At 38.2% G+C, this 18,977-nt stretch overlaps 1 protein-coding gene across 9 annotated transcripts in view; it reads right to left on the bottom strand.

The window, feature by feature from the left end:
- ITPR2 (inositol 1,4,5-trisphosphate receptor type 2) overlaps positions 1-18,977 on the bottom strand; it is a 497,457-nt gene that overhangs the window by 344,296 nt on the left and 134,184 nt on the right. For all 9 annotated transcript variants that reach the window (XM_035028030.1, XM_035028031.1, XM_035028032.1 and 6 more), the window contains 3 exons: positions 14,714-14,865; positions 11,165-11,264; positions 10,317-10,477 (listed from right to left, as the gene is read on the bottom strand). In XM_035028030.1, the coding sequence (XP_034883921.1) occupies positions 10,317-10,477; positions 11,165-11,264; positions 14,714-14,865 (413 nt within the window). The remainder of the gene's footprint in view (positions 1-10,316; positions 10,478-11,164; positions 11,265-14,713; positions 14,866-18,977) is intronic.

The raw sequence follows: 18,977 nt of genomic DNA, 5'->3' as shown, positions 1-18,977 counted from the left end.
CCCCCACTCTTGCCTCGAGTTTCTAATCAAGTATTTGCAAAGACAATTATGAGATAAAGCCACATGAGCCCCAAGAGGAGATGAGTTGATAGGCTAACACCACCAGATCCTTTTCTATGACTGAGCAGCAAAGAAGAGTATTTCTGCTTAAGGGAGAACAGCGCAATTTCTAAATTTCTAAATTCAAATTATTTTTCTATTATTGGCTCAAACTACATTTCCTAATCCTTACCACACTTCTACATCTCCAATGAACAGAATAGGAAAAACCTAAATTATCTGTGAGCAGATTCAGCGCAAGCAATCAGCTGCTCTAAACTATTCTTAAGCTAGGGACGCCTGTGTGGCTCAGTTTGGTTAAGGTTAAGCGACTGCCTTCGGCTCGGATCATGATCCCAGGGTCCTGGGATCGAGTCCCTCATGGGGCTCCTTGCTCAGCGGGAAGCCTGCTTCTCCCTCTGCCTGCCACTCTTCCTGCTTGTGCTCGCTCTCTGTCAAATAAATAAAAATCTTTAAAAAAAAATTTTATTTATTTATTTGACACAGACAGAGAGAGAGAGGGAGAGAGCAAGCACAAGCAGGGGGGACAGCAGGCAGGGGAGAAGCAGGCTCCCCACTGAGCAAGGAGCCCGACATGGGGCTGGATCCGAGGACCCTGGGATCATGACCCAAGCCAAAGGCAGATGCTTAACCGAATGAGTCACCCAGGAGCCCCAATAAATAAAATCTTAAAGAATTGTTTTAAATAATAAAAAAATGAACTGTTCTTGAACTATTACCTGATCTATAAAAATAGCATTCAAAAATCATACACACATTCACCTTTAACTCTACATTTTAGTTATTATTTTAACTATTACTTGAACTTCAGTGGCATTTAGAACCTGAAGTATCTTGAAAACCCTTCCTCCCTTAGCTACCTTCTTCCTCCTTCCTGTCTGCTCTTTATCATGTTCTATATGAATTTTTAAATTTGTTTTAATTTTTTGAAAAATTTTGTCCAGCAAATATGTATACATATATGTATCCATATAGCTCAGCACAATCATTCACTATTATTAGCACAATCAATCATGATCACATCAATAAGAATATTACACTATAAGAGATTCAACATATCCAGAAAAGTGTAGAATGTATTCAGTTAGGGAACATTTTGATCTGTCTCCAGATTTTTTTTTTTTTTAAAGAAAGCATCTTTCATAGGTTTATTGGTCCATTAAGTTAATTGAGGAAAAGAAACCTTTTAAATTTACAAGCTAATAGTTTATCAAGCAATACAAATTCTTTTGTTTACCTCAAAATGTAATACTTAATTTCACAGTAAACAATGGACAGAATTTTTTATACACAGATACATGAAAAAAAGTGGACAAAAACCTCGTGCCAGCATCAAAAATGCAACAAAAACTTTTTTCTTTTTACAATCTCTGGGTTCCATAACAAAGGGAAAAAAAAGTGACATTCTTTTTAAAGTTTGGTAGCTTCATGAAACAGAGACTGACCTGGAAATAAATCACTTTCTCATCTACACACCTTCTTGAGCACTTTTTTTTTTTTCACAGCTTTTGATTTGGCTTATTGGCAGCATGGAGAGAAGAGAAGCACATTACATGGAGGATATGTCTCCAGATTTACCTCCTAAAGGAGAATGTAACTTTCTTGGAACCAAGTGGACAAGCCCTAATCCAGAATTTAGCCACCTACAGCCAAATTTCAGCCTATTTCCAGGAATCATAAATTCCACTCCAACATTCCAGAGATTCTATGTTTTCTTGGGGTACCTATTTTAAATTTTAACCCAATCTGTGTCTTTTTGAAAATGTGCCTGTGTAGGATTCACTCACATAACCTTTCGGGGCAACCACAGAAATGTCAACTATGATTCATGTGCATTGAAATGTGGTGTGAATTTCTTTTGAAATTGTGACTTAATATCTTCCAAGTCATTCTGGTATTCCTAAAAATAAAAATTATTTTGAGCTCAGGTTTCTTCAACCAATTGAAATGAAGTTGAACTTCAGTTGCTATCTGTTCAGTCTCTAAGTCCAGTCTCTAAGTCCATAAATATATGTATTTTCTTTTAAAATTATTAATATTCTCTTTCTCCTGTTTCAAGTTAAGTGTGTTCCGATGATTAGACATCTAAGAAAGCACAACTGTGGGACAACTACAAATCACTCTGCTTCAAAGTCTTCCAAATGCCCTGAAATGGGGGACAGTTACTGGAATGATGATCAAGACAATTAACAGTCTTAATGGAGGATCACTATACATTAGCCCTGCTTACACCACCTGGCTCCTCTGATTGGGCAATGGAAGGCAAGAAAACCAGTCTTGTCTCTTAACCTCTGAAACTGTTGAAACCCTTTCCCCCCCGCTTTTCACCTCAAGCACCCCATCTGTGGCAAAGCAACTGGGTTTTTTCAGTTTAGATCAAACTCCACTTCTATACTCAGAAGTGGTTTGGTCCTACTAATTCACTCAATCTTATTAATTTGCTTGTACTAAAACCTTTTTGTGAGACTTTGTCATATGCAGCAATGACAAATAAAATACATTTTTTAAAAGATATACCTAAGAAAATAAGACGCTTTGTGGATTAGGAACAAAATAAGAAAAACATGGCGATAAGCAAGGATACTGTTCAATCCTTGTAAGATAACTGGGACTGAAAGCACATGGTAGGGAACTAAGCTGAAGATATAAAAGCAGATACTAAAGCAGGGATTTTCCACCTCTTAAAAGAACCTTAAAACCTTGGTGGCCTCTTTTCAGCTCTGGCTATGCGATGGTAGGAGGAAGAGAGAAAACTCAAGACAGGACTGGACCTCACCACCTGCTGAGCATCAAATTACCATAAGACGTGGACTCTTAGTCCTCAATTTCAGATCTGGCTTTGAACTAGCTGAGACGTGCCAAGTGGAGGCAACCACGAAACTGATAGAGGAGATAAGCAAATGTAGAGAAAGGAAAAGCAAAAACCACCCACCTAAGAAGAGCCTTCATATTCAAATTCCAAAGCACATGATGAAAATGGACGTGAAGCCAGACCCATCATATGTAAAAATCAAGAGGCCAGGGTGCCTGGGTGGTTCAGTCAGTTAAGTGTCCGACTCATGATTTTGGCTCAGGTCATGATCTCATGGGTTATGGACCGAGCCCCGTGTTGGGCTCTGTGCTCAGTGGGGAGTCTGCTTGAAGATTCTCTTCCTCGGCCCCTCTCCCAACTTGTGCTCTCTTGTGGGCTCTCTCTCTCAAATAAATAAATAAATCTTTTTAAAAAAAATCAAGAGGGGTGCCTGAGTGGCTCAGTTGGTTAAGCAGCTGCCTTTGGCTCAGGTCATGATCCCAGGGTCCAGGGATTGAGCCCCACATCGGGCCCCCTGCTCAGCGGAGAGCCTGCTTCTCCCTCTCCCTCTGCCTGCCTCTCTGCCTACTTGTGCTCTCTCTCTATCTCTCTGTCAAATAAATAAACAAAATCTTAAAAAAAAAATATCAAGAGGCCAATTCATTACCAACAAAATGCAAGTAACAGAACAATTTCAAAATAACTTTTAAATAAGCTGTTTCAATCACCAAAGAGATAAAGAAAGTTTGTATTTATATACAAAAAAGACAAACATATCTTAAAAAGGCAGATACAAATGAACAGGTGGATACACAAAAGAACCAAGAGAAACCTGAGAAATAAAATTATAATCATTTAAATAAAAATCTAATTCATGGAGGTAAACTATTCTTCACGCATTCTGAGAAAAATTAGTGATTTGTAAGACAGTATCAAAAAAGTCAATCCAGAAAGGAGCACAGAGAGATTTAAAAAGGAAAATTATAAAAAGAAAGTTAAGGGATTAGGAGGATGAATTAAGAGGGTCCAACATACATTTAATAGGAGTTCTAAGAGAGAGAGCAAAGAGGGAAAAGATAAAGAGGTAGCATTTGAAAGGAAATGGCTGAAAATTTTTCAGAATTAAAGAAAGATATAAGTATACAGAGTAAAAGCATACCTAAAAGTCAGGTGGAAAAAAAATTAAACTTCCTTATGTTAAAAAAAATTTTTTTTTAATGAACTCATAGATACAGAGAACAGATTGGTGGTTGCCAGAGGTGAAGGGTAGGGAGCGAGTGCAATGGGTGAAGAAAGTCAAAAGGTACAAACTTCCAGTTATAAAAAAATGTCCTGTGGGTGTAATGTACAGATAGCAGCAATAGTTAATAATACTGTATGATATATCTGGAAGTTGCTATGAGAGTAAATCTTTAAAGCTGTCATCACAAGAAAAAAAATTTCCCTAAGTCTGTACGGTGACAGATGTTAACTAGACTTAATGCGGTGATCATTCATGATATACACAAATATCAAATAATTATGTTGTACACCTGAAACTAATATAATGTTGTATGCCAACCATACCTCAATTTTTTAAAAAATGCATTAAAAATTTCCTTGTAAACACACCGGAGTAAAACTTCAGGGCATCAAACACAAAGAAAAAATGTACAAAATTAACAAAAAGCAAAGAAAAAAGGTCAAAAAAGTAAAAAGTCTATCAGCAAAAGACTTCTTAATGAATACAAAATGTCTGAAAATAATTACATTATAACTTTAAAATCCTAAAGGAAAATAACTGTCAAGCTAACATTCTATATGTAGTTAAAGTAGCACTTAAGAGTGGCAGTAAAATAAATATATTTTCATATATTTAAAAATTCAGAAGATTTATAACCCATAGACCCTACTGAATGACTTTAAATAAATTTCAACAAAAAGAAAAATGAACCCAGAAAGAAGAAATGAGAAGCAAGAAATAAAAGCAAGCAGAAGATAGCAAGCAGAAGAGAATCAAGAAATACAATTCATAGTAAAAATAATTATTAGAAATAAAAATTTTAAAAAGATAATATATCATAATTTATAGGATACATATACTCCTTTGTAGATATCAACTATTATAAAATAAAAATTTTAAATGAAAAAAAATAACACAGAACTATGGTTCTAGACAAATATTCCAAGGAAGATGAGACAGTATCAGTGCATTTTCTCCCATGAGCAGAAGGTGCTTTTCTCTCATGAGCAGAAGAAATAAATATCTAATAGCTTCAAATTTTATAGGAAAGAATATGCAGTTATGCAGTTAAAATGTATGACAAGAACTTAAAGGCAATTGCTAAAGATTAGCAACATGACCTAAAGCTTTTAAACCAGTAGAGGAAAAGGAAAAATGGAGAGAAAATATAAACTTTATCAATCTAACAGAAAGCAAGAAAGTAGAGGGAAAAGAAAAAAAGCTATACTAAAGAAAAAAATTAGACTAAATACAAACACATTATTTCTTTTAAAGAGAAAGATTTTATTTATTTATTTATTTATTTATTTATTTATTTATTTGAGAGAGAGAGAGAGAAAGAGTAAGCCAGAGAGAGAAGGAGCAAGGGGAAGGGGGAGGGAGAAGCAGACTCCCCGCTGAGTAGGGAGGCAGACTTGGGGCTCGATCCCAGGACCCTGAGATCATGACCTGAGCCGAAGGCAGACGCTTAACCGACTGAGCCACACAGGCTCCCCTAAACACATTATTTCTTAAATGCAAAATAATTTAAAGGCTATCAGATTAGATTTTTTATTTTTTTATTTACTTATTGTCCTCAAGCCTTCTATTTTTTTATACTTATCATGCCGTGAATTCATAGGAAATGGGTTCCAGCAGCTCAGGCTCCCTTCCATTGGTTCTCACAAAGGGTGTTTCTCTGGGCAGAACAGCCTGGAGCTTCAGTTGAACCCAAGAACCTTTCTCTTCTGCTTCCTTCTTTTTCTGATCATTTTCCTTCACACTGTGCAGGAAGCTATCTCTACTTGAGTGCTTAATATGCATTAATCCTCTTGGCAAGAGTCTTGCCCTTGTTTGTCTACAACAATGCCAATAGCATGCTGGGTAACGTTGTAGACTCTTGCAGTTTTGCCACGGTAACATGTGTGGGCGTTTCTTTTTGAACAGTGCCCATTCCCTTGATGTTCACAATATCACCTTTCTTGTAGATTTGCATGTACGTGGCCAAAGGAAGCACTCTGTGTTCTCTAAAAGGCTAGAGAATATAGCAGGTACCCCTCCTCTTTCCCTTTGTGTTGGTCTTTTTGGAGAATTACTGGAAGATGGGGGCTCCAGATGAAAGGGATCAAATTAGGTGAGGAGTTAAAATGGTGGAGTAGTAGGGGGACCCTATGCTTGTCTTATCCCTTGAACACATCTAGATCAGTACCAAATCATTCTGAAGACCCAAGAAATCAATCTGAGGACTGAAAGAACAAACTGCCCACCTAGAAGGAGAAAAGAAAGGGATCAGATTAGATTTTTAAAATCTAGCTCTCTGGGGGTGCCTGGGGGGCTCGGTCAATTGAGCATCCAACTCTTGAATTCAGCTTAGGTCATCATCTCAGGGTCATAAGATGGAGCCCCACATTAGGCTCTGTGCTCAGCGGGGAGTCTGCTTGAGATTCTCTCTCTCTCTCCATTTTCCTCTGCCCTTTCCCCCACCGTGCACTCACTTCCTCTCTTTCTCTCTCTCTCTCAAATAAATAAATAAATCTTTAAAAAAATTTAAAAATATGGGGCACCTGGATGGCTCAGTTGTTAAGCATCGGCCTTTGGCTCCGGTCATGATCCAGGGTCCTGGGATCGAGCCCCGCATCGGGCTTCCTGATCTGCAGGAAGCCTGCTTCTCCCTATCCCACCCCCCCTGCTTGTGTTCCCTCTCTCTCTCTCTCTGTCAAATAAATAAATAAAACCTTTTAAAAAAAAAATTTAAAAAGAATAAAAAAATAAAAATAAAATCTAGCTCTCTGCCGCTCACGAGAGACATTACTAAAACAAAATGACCAGGAAATCTGAAATAAGCTGATATTCGAAAAGAGGCTTTAGACAAATACTCAACAAAAGATAGCTACTGTAGCAATAGTACTACCAGGCAAATAAAATTTAAGGAAAAATGACGTTGCTAAGGAAGATATTAACTTTGAATTACAAGTATATCTGATCTGAAAAAAATAAATGAACAAACTGGTGATTCCATGTGAGATGACCACTATTCTAGATCCTGAGTTTCTATCTCAAGGAATTAGAACCAACCTCAAACCAGTAAACTGCATAAAAACATGGCCATAGTCTGTGCTGTTCACTACCTCATTATGAGTGTGTGTGCATGCTGCATGTCCCCGTGCCTGGCATATACCAGGAGTTCATGAAACATGAATTAATTACAGCTCTGAACTATAAATGCTGCTGAGGAAGCCCACATCTTTCTCTGGACCCTCAGAGGTAAAACATGGTGCAGAAAATCTGGTTTATGATTGCATGCATCACTTCTTCCAGCTCTGAACAGCAGTTAACCCCCATTCATTCTACCTCCTCTCCCATCCCCTAATATGTTCCCAACACTCTCTATTTTGTTGGTGCAACTATGCACGGTAAGATCAGAAAATTCCACTGAAAAATATCTGAGGTTGAGGATCTTGGAGCATAGCATAGGAGCTTGCGCCTCCAGAGGCCATTCCTGGGGCGAGCAGAGGGGGAGCCAGGAGAGAGAATTCAAACAACACAGACATTTTGAGCTAGATCTGCAATATTCTAACGCCTTCCCTCTGACCTTGTCTCATTCTTTCTGGTTTTGAGTAAAAGAAGATCTAATAATAACCTCATTCTCCAGAGGAGAAAAAAGTCACAGTTGTGAGGTATTTTCAGAAAGAATTTTATACTGAATTCTAAAACAGAGAAAATAACGTAAATGCATTCAAGTATGCCAATAAGTTCCACTGTACTGACAGGCAGCTTTGAATGAATTTTGATGGGAGATGACTTTCCTAAAATTACTAAATGAAGATCAATAATTGCAACTTCGTATTTCTCAGGCATATTTCTCTTCACTTTGATGTTTCTCACTCTAAAACATGGGGAAAGAAACAGGAGAAACAAAAATGCATGAACCCTGGTCAGCCCTGGGTCCAGCACACCATCCTTTAAGAATCATGAGAGGGTCAAGATTCTCTCTGGCAGAAAGTGACAAACAACTTGCTCGGGGTTACAACCAGCAACGGGGGAGGGCTCGTATCTGCTCTTCACTTGTCCTTTTCTTCAAGAAACACCTTACTATTAGCAAGGGAGAGTTTTTAAGTGAGGCTGAGTAAATTTCTGTGCATATGTGAGTGACAGAGACGAAGAAATGGATTCATCCAAAGGAAGCATTGACAAATAACAGGCAGATAAAAAGTGCTATTTGCACATTGGATTCCATCACACGTTGTGATCCAGCTCAGATATCTAATTGTCTATAGTCCAGAAGAGCAGGGCTGTTGTTTCAGCTTCTGGCCTTCATTTATTTTCTCCAACAAGGTTTGGGGTACAATTGAATATACAATAATTATTTTCAAATTCACGTTTGTGAGGGGCAAAACAGAGGTAAGAACAGAAAGTAAGCTGAGAAACAGCTATTCCATTTGTTTGCCTATTTGTGATGTTTTTCTACAGATAGGGGTGGGAAAAGGCAAGTTGCATTTTTGTTCCTTTGTATTATAAGATACATCTAAAAGTTCATAAAACATAAATGTTTAGTTGTGGAATACTTCTAAGGGGACCCCATAAAGCCACCACCCAGAGCAGGAAATGGAACACAGCAGAAGCCTCCTTGAATCTTTTCCCTCTAAGGGGAACACCATCCTGATTTTTGTGACAATTATTTTCTTGCATTTCTTTAGAGTTCTGCCATTCTATTTCTTTGGAGTGCAGTTAAGCACTCCAAAGAAATAGAATTTGATTTTGCTCGCTTTTGAATTGTACAAATAGTATCACAGTGCATGTAACCATGTCTAATTCTTGCTCAATCTGAATTTTACTGGATTTATCCATGTTGTTACACATAGATGTAGTTCATTTATTGTCATTGCTATACTATAGTCCATCACATGAACTTACCAAAATTGTATTCACCTATTCAACTGGTGATGAACATTGGATGTATTTTTAAGTATGGGGTTGTTGATAATAAGGCTGAACATTCTTAAACATGTGTCCTGGTGCATACATGTAGGGGCTTCTTTTGGACAGATGTTCAAAAACGTGCAGCCTAGGAGAAGAATTGGTGAGTCACGGAGTGTGTGTATGTGTGCGTGTGTGTGTGGTAAGAACGCTTATGATATCTACCCTCTTAACAAATGTTTAAGCGCACAATACAGTATTGTTAATTACAGGTACAATGCCGTACAACAGATTACCTTGTATAAATGAAAGTTTATACCTATTAAACAAGAACTCTTCATTCCCCCCTTCCCACATATACATCGGAATGTTATTCAGCTTTAAAAAAGAAGGAAATCCTGTCACATGCGACAACATGGGTGAACCTAGAAGACATTACACTATGTGAAATGAGCTAGTCCCAGAACATGCATTGCATGCTTCTGCTTATATGAGGAGTGATTGCTTTAACTTTGCAAGTTACTGTCAAACTATTTTCCAAAGTGTTTATACCAGTTATCATCTCCCCAGCTGTGATGAGAGTTCCAATGTAGGAATGCCTGGGAAATTGGCAAATAGCTTTTTCTTGTTCAAATGTAAAGGTATGTGGCAGACCATCAAGTAGGGAAATATAGAGAGTGCTTGTGTTCTGGTGCACTGAAAACATGTAGGCTTTAAAACCACACATGATCAAATCCCCCACTTACATAAAATGAGAATAATGTTCATCTCAGGACTATTTGAAGGAGTAGATAAAATATATTTACAGTACCAACACAAAGTAGGAATGATATAATTGACAGCTCTCAGTAGCATTCTCTTTCTCAACTATCTCTAGAACCAAAGTTGAAGAATCGAGGATCCAGTTTCTCTGTGAGAGTTATAAGGGCAGGGTGCTATACCTTGCAGATTGTTTTCTAGTATATTTATTTTGTGGTACAGGAGCAGACAATGTGTCTTGAATAAATAAGAATACAAAAACATAAAACTTCTTTTAGGACTTTTATAACTCTTAAATCCAAATATTAAATGAAGTGCAAGTCATTTATGAAACATTTAAAAGGAAAGATTGGCGAGTAAAAAAACAACTGTCTTCAAGCCAAGCTAAAATGGAAAAAGTGAATATTCCACCAGATTTTAATGTCACCATTTTCATTCACTCACCATGATCCGCTCATTCGGAAGCAGGTGTACTGCTATGGAGACCATTCTAAATATTCCCTTAGAGTCATTCATTCACTTGAGGTTTACCACAAGAGTTGACAACTGACTCTTGATGATTTAAGAGCCATTTAAAAAGTTACTAACCTCCTTTCATTCTGAGTTATTGTACCATTTTCCAGCTTTTTAACTGTGGTCGCCAGCACTTTATTTGCATCATTGGCAAAGTCTAAGTCTCGGACTTCAGACAACGGGACAGACACAATGGCAAATGCTTCTTTATCTTCTTTTGTTTGGCAAGTTCCAATCTGCAATGTGTTTTTTCCATTCAGATCAGTTGTATAAGACAGGAATAGCTCATCCACACACAATAATTCCCACATGCATCTTCCACTATGAAAGACTGTAGGGATACACAGATTTTCTACACCCATTTCCTGCCTTGTTCCCAAAGCCCACCTAGAACCATATCCTCTCACACTTGCCCTTTGCTTCAGTGTCAACAGAGTAGAGAGAATGTACTCCTGAAATCTTCCCCCCCTTCTACATGCTGCTCCTTTTTTTTTTTAAAGATTTTATTTATTTATTTGAGAGAGAGAGAGAATGAGAGACAGAGAGCATGAGAGGGAGGAGGGTCAGAGGGGGAAGCAGACCCCCTGCCGAGCAGGGAGCCCGATGCGGGACTCGATCCTGGGACTCCAGGATCATGACCTGAGCCGAAGGCAGTCGCTTAACCAACTGAGCCACCCAGGTGCCCCTCTACATGCTGCTCCTATGACTTGGGTATGTGTGCTGCATCCTCCAGAATCACAGCCTTCCAGCAGCCAAGCCACTTAGTTCAGCAACCTAAGCAACTGGCAGAAGGAATACGTGATGAAATTAATTGCAACAATCTCTAATATTGGTAAAGATGGATTGTAAGCACCATGTCAATCACCCCCTGATCCTAATCACACAACATATGGCTAAAAATTAAACCACTCAAGAACATTTACCTTCAACATAACAGGTCTCTCTTCATCTGTGTCTATGGGGATACTAGTACTTGTTACCCATGTGTTGGTACATAAATGCCTCAACCGGACATATGAGTTCCTAAAAGCAAAATACAAAAAAACAGATTATAAAAAATTAGCACACTTACATATTAACATATCTTAACAGTTTCATAAATGATATGAATGTATTTCAGACTAGTAATTGACTCAAGTATAGATCAGTCTAGTTTAAGAAAAAGTTCTGAGTCAAAGACTATTTCAAAGCATGTGGTATTATTACCTAGACCGGTAGTTCTCAAAGTGTGGTCCCAGCCCAGCAGGATCAGCATCACCTGGGAACTTATTAGAAATGCAGATTCAGGGCGCCTGGGTGGCACAGTCAGTTAAGTACCAACTCTTGGTTTTGGCTGAGGTCGTGATCTCAAGGTCATGAGATCCAGCCCTGTGTTAGGCTTCATGCTTTGGCATGGAGTCTGCTTGGGTTTCTCTCTCTCTACCCCTTCTGTTCCCCTGCTCTCTCAGATGCTCTCTCTCTCTCTCTGGAGTAAATAAATAAATCTTAAAAAAAAAAAAAAGAAATGCAAATTCTGAGGCTTCATCCCAGTTCTCTGAATCAGAAACTCTGAAGGTAGGGCCAACAGTGAGTCTTTCAGCAGCCTCTCCAGGCAATGCCGATGTGAGAACCACTGACTGAGTAGCCACCTCAGCTAACACTGAGTCTGATCATAGGCCCTTCTGCGGCTTAATCATCTGCATGTAAAAGTATGTACAGCCAATTTTCATTATTTGCCAATTCTGTACTTGTGAATTCACCTATTCACTAAAATGGATTTGTAACCCCAAAATCAACAGGGCATTTTTGCAATCTTCTCGGACATGGACAGAGTGGCAAAAAATTTGAGTCCCCACTGTGCACATTCCCAGTGAGGCTGAACAAGGCAATGCTCTGCCTTCTCGTTTCTGCTTATACTATAAACAAGCGTCCTTTTCATGGTCTAGTTAGTACCATGTTTCTCCACATTTCTGTGCTTTTTGCTGATGAGCTTGCTGCTTAAAACAGTCCCAAGCACAGGGCTGAAGTGCTGTCCAGTGATCCTAAGGACAAGGCTGCAATGTGCCTTATGGAGAAAATGCTCGTGTTAGATAAGCTTCATTCAGGCATGAGTTATAGTGCTGATGGCTGTAAGTTCGATGTTAATGAATCAACAATACATATTAAATAAGGTGTTTTTAAACAAAAATACACATAACACAAGGTTATGTGGTACTGACTGATGAAAATATTGTGACCAGAGGCTCACAGGAACCTAACCCCGTATTTCTTCTAGGAACAATGGCTCAGTATTTGCTAATTCAATGTACTGGGGAAAACAAGAATCAACTGTATGTGAACTGTGAGGAAATACCCGAGAAAGGACAGCTAGAACTTCATCCAACTCAAACATTATCATTTTAGTGAATCTTTTATTAACATCATTTCTTTAACAAATATGTGTAAAAATATCTGTTCAAACAAAAGCATTGTGGTAAGTTCTGTGCCTCCAAGTTGCTGAGAGTTAGGTAGGAAATATAAGGCATAAATAAATCATATAACATGAGGTAAAAAGCATTAAGGTCAATAAGACAGAACCAAATAAAACAAGGGCCTCCGGGAAAGAGTGAGTCACTCAGCATCATGGTTCTGCTCCTTCATAAAGGTAGATACAATAAAAACTGAATTTCAAAAATATAAAATAGCACAAACCAATCCTTGTACAAATAATCAGAAATTTACCACTAATTTACCTCTCATTTGCCACTAAATTTACCTTTAATCAACCACTTATCATGGGTCTGTGCACTCTCTAGTGAGATTCTTTTATCATTTTCTTATGTAAACTTTCTTGGTTAGAGTTCAAGGGGGACGCCATTTTTACTGAGTTAAAATCTAAAATGATTAAAGTTACAGTAAGGATTGATGAAGATTCCAGTACTCAGAAGAGAAGGCCAGCAACCTGGATCAGGGAAAACCCTCAGATGGGATCTCTTTATAGGCTTATAACAGTGGAACAGGAAAGCATGAGCGATGGCTGATATAAAGCCAAGACTGGGCAGCATTTCCCATGAACGAGCATAACCAGGTAACACCTTGGGAAGCAAAGTTTCTTGATAGTGCTAATGCAGCAGTGCTCCCTGGAAGTCACCTACACAACGGTGTCTGCATCTTGTACGTACCTTCAGTATAACCACTGCCATCTTCCCAAGGCCAAGTACAATAATGCTCTATCAAGGACAATTTATTTTTTTTGAAAGATTTTATTTATTCATTTGACAGAGAGAGACACAGCGAGAGAGGGAACACAAGCAGGGGGAGTGGGAGAGGGAGAAGCAGGCTCCCCACTGAGCCAGAAGCCTGATGTGGGGCTGGATCCCAGGACCCTGGGATCATGACCTGAGCCGAAGGCACACGCTTAATGAATGAGCCACCCAGGCGCCTTATCAAGGACAATTTAGAACCATCCCACTAGATCTAATGATATGGGCAAGACTCCTCGATAACACCTAGAGACTGCATCATAGTGCATCATAGCACAACTGTTGGGAGATAGACAGTTGCGGGGCAAAAAGAGCTTAATTAAAATAATCGAATCCAAGCAAAAGAATGTAAGACATTCTCTGACAGTAAGTCCTGGCTACCTCATTACCAGTTCGACTTTCTCACCCATCACTCACTTAGGTCCAATTGGTTTCCTAGCTGGTCCTTCAGCACACCTGATAAATTTTAAGATTTTTCTGTTTCGTGTTCCTGCTGCTTGAAACATTTCTGATGCAGAGGCCTTGATCTCTCAAAACATTCAGGTCTTTTCTCAAATGTCCTAAATCAGAGAGGCTGTTTCTGAACAGTCATACCTAATACAACTCTCTCTGCAATTTTTTTTTTAAAGCATTTATATTACCTGGCCTCCTATTTTATGTTTGTCTATTGCCTTACAGCCTCATTTGAATTTAAGTTTGTTCAGTTCTCTTCCCAATGCCAAGGGCAATGTCTGTTAAGTTCAATAAAAATTTATTGGCTGAATGACTAAATAAATGAACAAATGGATGAATGCATAAATGAATGAATAAAAGAAAGCTGGAATTTGACATAATAGAAATAAATGATATAAGTATTGATAGAAACGCTCCTAGATCATTTTTCATGTTAGTAACCAAAGGCCTTACAAGTAATAAGAATAAATAATTCTTATGAATTTTTCAGAATTTCTTTGATCCTGCACATTTTAATTATTTATGAGAATAAAACAAACTATGTGAATCTTCTCACAAAAGAGGCATGATTTTTACACAGTGGTTCTTTACTTATGCTTGCTCCTTTGATATCACAAAAATTCTATTAACATTATATGTTAATTCCTTACCTACCATTATAATTACTCAAAGAAATCTTATTATTTATTGTATATTGTATATTGTTTATTGTATATATGGCTAAACAATATATTTATGTGTGTGTGTACATATATATATATATATATATATTTTTTTTTTTTTTTTTTTTTTTTTTACCTTGGAACCAGGCAGTCAGCTCTCTGAAGAGTTGTGGCATCCAGTTCAAAAAGGGACGCAATGTCATTTCCATGTGGGACTGACACTAAAGTATACATAATCTTCTCCCCGGCCTGGCGTTTCTTCTTTGAAGTTGGAAGATCTCCATCTCTCTATTGAGGAGGTACAAAGTTATTTACTTTTAGCAGGTTTCTTATCAAATTCTCCAATTAATCAGGAGATAAGGTTTAAATCTGTCCATCATTTCTTCATTGGATCGTGGAGATGTCGGTTTCACATCATCCAGAGAAAGCAGGTCAGGCCTGACAGCCCTGAAGGTAATTATTATCAATAGTGATAAGTCACACACTCCTGGAGGGACAGCTTGATCTGGGCAAATTATCAAAGCACTAACAGTCATAATAGTTGTGTTCCCTTACCTTGTCTTAAAACTTAAAACTATTTACATAGTAGTTTTGATCATGCCACATTTAAAAAAACAGAGAGAAGAAATAGTGTGTAGAATCATCTAGATTTCATAAATTCAAGAATCAACATGGCAGTGTCTCAGAGTTCCTGACTAACTCCCAGAACATAATTGGGAGACAGAACATAATTGGGAGAGAGAAACACCCCATTTTAAGCTGGCAACCACATAAGATTGGTAATTATATATTTTTACTTGAACCAAGTCTCAATCCCTGTGGAAGAATATGATGCACAAGAAACCAAAAAGTGATACAGCAAAAGTAATATAAGATTGGTAATTACATACATAAATATAATTACTTACACATATTTATTGAAAGAAATGAAAATTTTTTTTTTAAGATTTTATTTATTTATTTGATAGAGAGAGACACAGCGAGAGTGGGAACACAAGCAGGAGGAGTGGAAGAAGGAGAAGCAGGCTTCCTGCCAAGCAGTGAGCCCGATGCGGGGCTCGATCCCAGGACCCCGGGACCATGACCTGAGCCGAAGGCAGACACCCAACATCTGAGCCACCCAGGCTTCCCAGAAATGAAATTTTTAAATAAAAGAAGTAGAGAGAGAGAGAAAGTGAGTGTCACTGTACCATCACAAGAAGTTGAATTGAAGTAGGGAAGAGAAGGAGTGTTTGAAAGGTAGATGAAAGCAGTCCATGCCCCAACGACAAGCAGGTGTTTAATGGCCACTATGACAACGAGATATTACACCCAATCATTCCAAAACATTCACTTGAAGTTCCATCCCAAGATTGGGAATATCATTTCCTTTGCGGTTTCATTGTGATGTCTTCTGAAAATGGTGTGCAAATTGGTAGCACCACTGAACTGTGAATGGGCAAAGGAACCCCAGGGCTCCTAAGCAGGAGCAAAACTGTTAGGTGCTAAGCCTCACATAATCCAGAAGCACTGGTAGCTCCTGACATCTTTGACTTATATGTCTTCTACAGAGACCAAAATTCAGAGTTAAATGAAAGCAGAAGTCTGGCAAACTGTCCCCAGGTAGTTTGACCCCCACAATAGTTGTTTCTAATCAGTAAGTATAAACTATACTTATTGATCAGGAAAAAAGCACACTTAACTAACTTACAGCATATTATAAGGGAATGTAGAGATATAGGGAAAAAAATGCAGAAACAGTAAGCAAACCATATTTTTCAATTTACACAAAGCTTCTCATGATACCGAAGTCATTGCTGTTCTCACTAATCTTACAACAAAAATTTGAAAGACAGGAAGATGAATATTATCATTTCCTTCAGACAAAGAGATGAGTGCAGTTACCTACAGTTGATGAAGGATGAGGAAAGGGGAAGAGAGGGAAAAAGGAGAGAAAAAAGAAGGAGGAGAAGGAAAGAAGGAGAAGGGAGCAGTGGTTTGTGGTAGTGAATGCTCAACGCCAAATTCAACTAGCCACCCCTTAATCCAAGTGAACCAAAGCCAGTGGCCTGGCCTGAGCCCTCCAACACTCACTAAGTTACTCCTCAAAGGGCAGGAAAGAACTCACAACTAAGAACCTTCCTTAGGGCTTCTGAAAAAATTTTCATGGGTCATGAGACGAATTTTCACAGTGATCTGAGTTGAGGGAATGAAGTCTGAATTGAAGACAAAATCTGTGAGGGACAAAAACACCCTCATATCCTGAGAAAAGAAAATCTAAATGTCTTTAAATAACCCAATAAGAGTAGCCTGGTCAGACAAATGAGTTGGGGGAGATGACTGCTCAGGTAACATAAAATTAGGCTCCTGAATCTTGAGATTGGGAAGGGTCTTTAAAGACCATCTGTGAGCTAAGAGTTCTTCCCAAATAAATTTCTGACAGTAGCTACTCAAGTGAAATTCTATCATTTGGAATTTATTCTTCTGGGTCTTGAAAACATTTGGTTTCATTTTAGTTATTCCCTACTGAAATTTGGAGAGTCTTTGTACAGTTCTGTTTATTTCCTGCATTTCAACCCTCAAAATGGATTAGGAGGAAGATCCTCAAGGAAAGAGGGAATGGAAAGGTAGAAACAGGGCAAAGGAAAGGGAAATGAATGTGATACTCTAGAAGAAAAACAGGAGTATACAAGAGAAATACAACACTAAGGGCACCACCCCTGAAAGAAACAGCTAATAAATTGGTTTTCATGAAAACCAGTTTCTTCTGCTCTGTGAAAGACACTGTCAAGAGAATGAAAAGACAAGCGACAAACAAGGAGAAAATATTTGCAGAAATACTTATCTAATAAAGGACTGTTACCCAAAATATACAAAGAACTCTCAAACTTCAGCATTAATAAAACAAATTCCCCAATTTAAAAATGGGTGAAAGACCTGAACAGACATCTCACTGAAAAAGACATACAGGTGGCGAATAAACATATGAAAAGATGCTCAGCATCATGTCATTAGGGAGTTGCAAATTACATAATGAGATGCCACTCACAACAATGAGCTAACCACACACACACACACACACACACACACACACACACACACCCCTATTAGAATGAATAAATCCAAAACACTGAGGACTCCAAATGCTGACAAGGATGTGGTGCAACAGAAACTCACTCATTGCTGGTGGGAATGCAAAATGATACAGCTACGTTGGAAGACTGTTTGGTGGCTTCCCACAAAACATACACTGTACCATATGACCCAGCTATCATGCTCCTTAGTATTTACCAAAATATGCACACAAAAACTTGGAAATAGATGTCTATAACAGCTCTACTTGTCATTGCCAAAACATGGAAGGAACCAGATGTCCTGCAGGAGGCAAATGGATAAACAAACTATGGGACATCCAGACAATGGAATATTATTCAGTGCTAAAAAGAAATGAGCTATCCAGCTACAAAGACACGTCAGAACCTTAAAATGTATATTGCCAAGTGAAAGAAGCCAGTCTGAAAAGGCTACCTACTGTATGATTCCAACCATATGACATTCCAAAAAAGGCAAAACTGTGAAGACAATAAAAAGATCGACGGTTGCCAGGGAGTAGAGGGGGAAAAGGAATGAAAAGACAGAGCACATAAGATTTTTAGAGCAGTGAGACTATTGTGTATGATATTATAATACTGGATGCACGTCAAATGATGGCTACTTTTATCAAAATTCAGAGAATGTACAATGCCAAGAGTGAACTCTAATGTAAACTACAGATTTGGGGTGGTAATAATATGTTAAGTAGGTTAATCAGTGTAACAGATGTACCACTCTGGTGTCAAATGTTGATACGTCGTGCTTGTGTGGTGGCAGGGGTATATGGAAACATGTACTTTCCACTGAATTTTGCTCTGAACCTAAAACTGCCCTAAAAATAGTGTCTATTTAAAAAAAAACAGGATGAGAGAAAATATTTGTAAGTCATATACCTGATAAGGTATAAAGAACACTTACAACTCAATAATAAGGACAACCCAACTAAAAATTGAGCAAAAGATTTGAAGAGACATTTCTCCTAGAAGATAGTCAAATGGCCAATAAACACATGCAAAGATGGTCAACATCATTACTAATTAGTAAAATGAACTAGGACAGCTATAACCAAAGAGACAGACAGTAACAAGTGTTAGTGAGAATGCAGAGAAATTGTAACAGTCATATATTGCTGGGGGAACATAAAATGGTGTGGCCATTTCAGAAAAGTCTGGCAGTTTGTCAGAATGTTAAACATATGACCAACAATTCTGAGTCTAGGTACCTATCCAAGAAAAATGAAAATATATTTCCACACCAAAACTCGTCCATGGATGTTCACAGCAGCATTTATAAAAGCCAAGATGTGGACACAATCCAAATGCCCATCA

Source organism: Mirounga leonina, unplaced genomic scaffold (assembly GCF_011800145.1).
Source record: "Mirounga leonina isolate KUSES-001 unplaced genomic scaffold, KU_Mleo_1.0 Mir_201, whole genome shotgun sequence".
Lineage (NCBI taxonomy): Eukaryota > Metazoa > Chordata > Mammalia > Carnivora > Phocidae > Mirounga > Mirounga leonina.
Note: the sequence above shows the minus strand (reverse complement) of the source record. Positions and strands in the feature narration are given on the sequence as shown.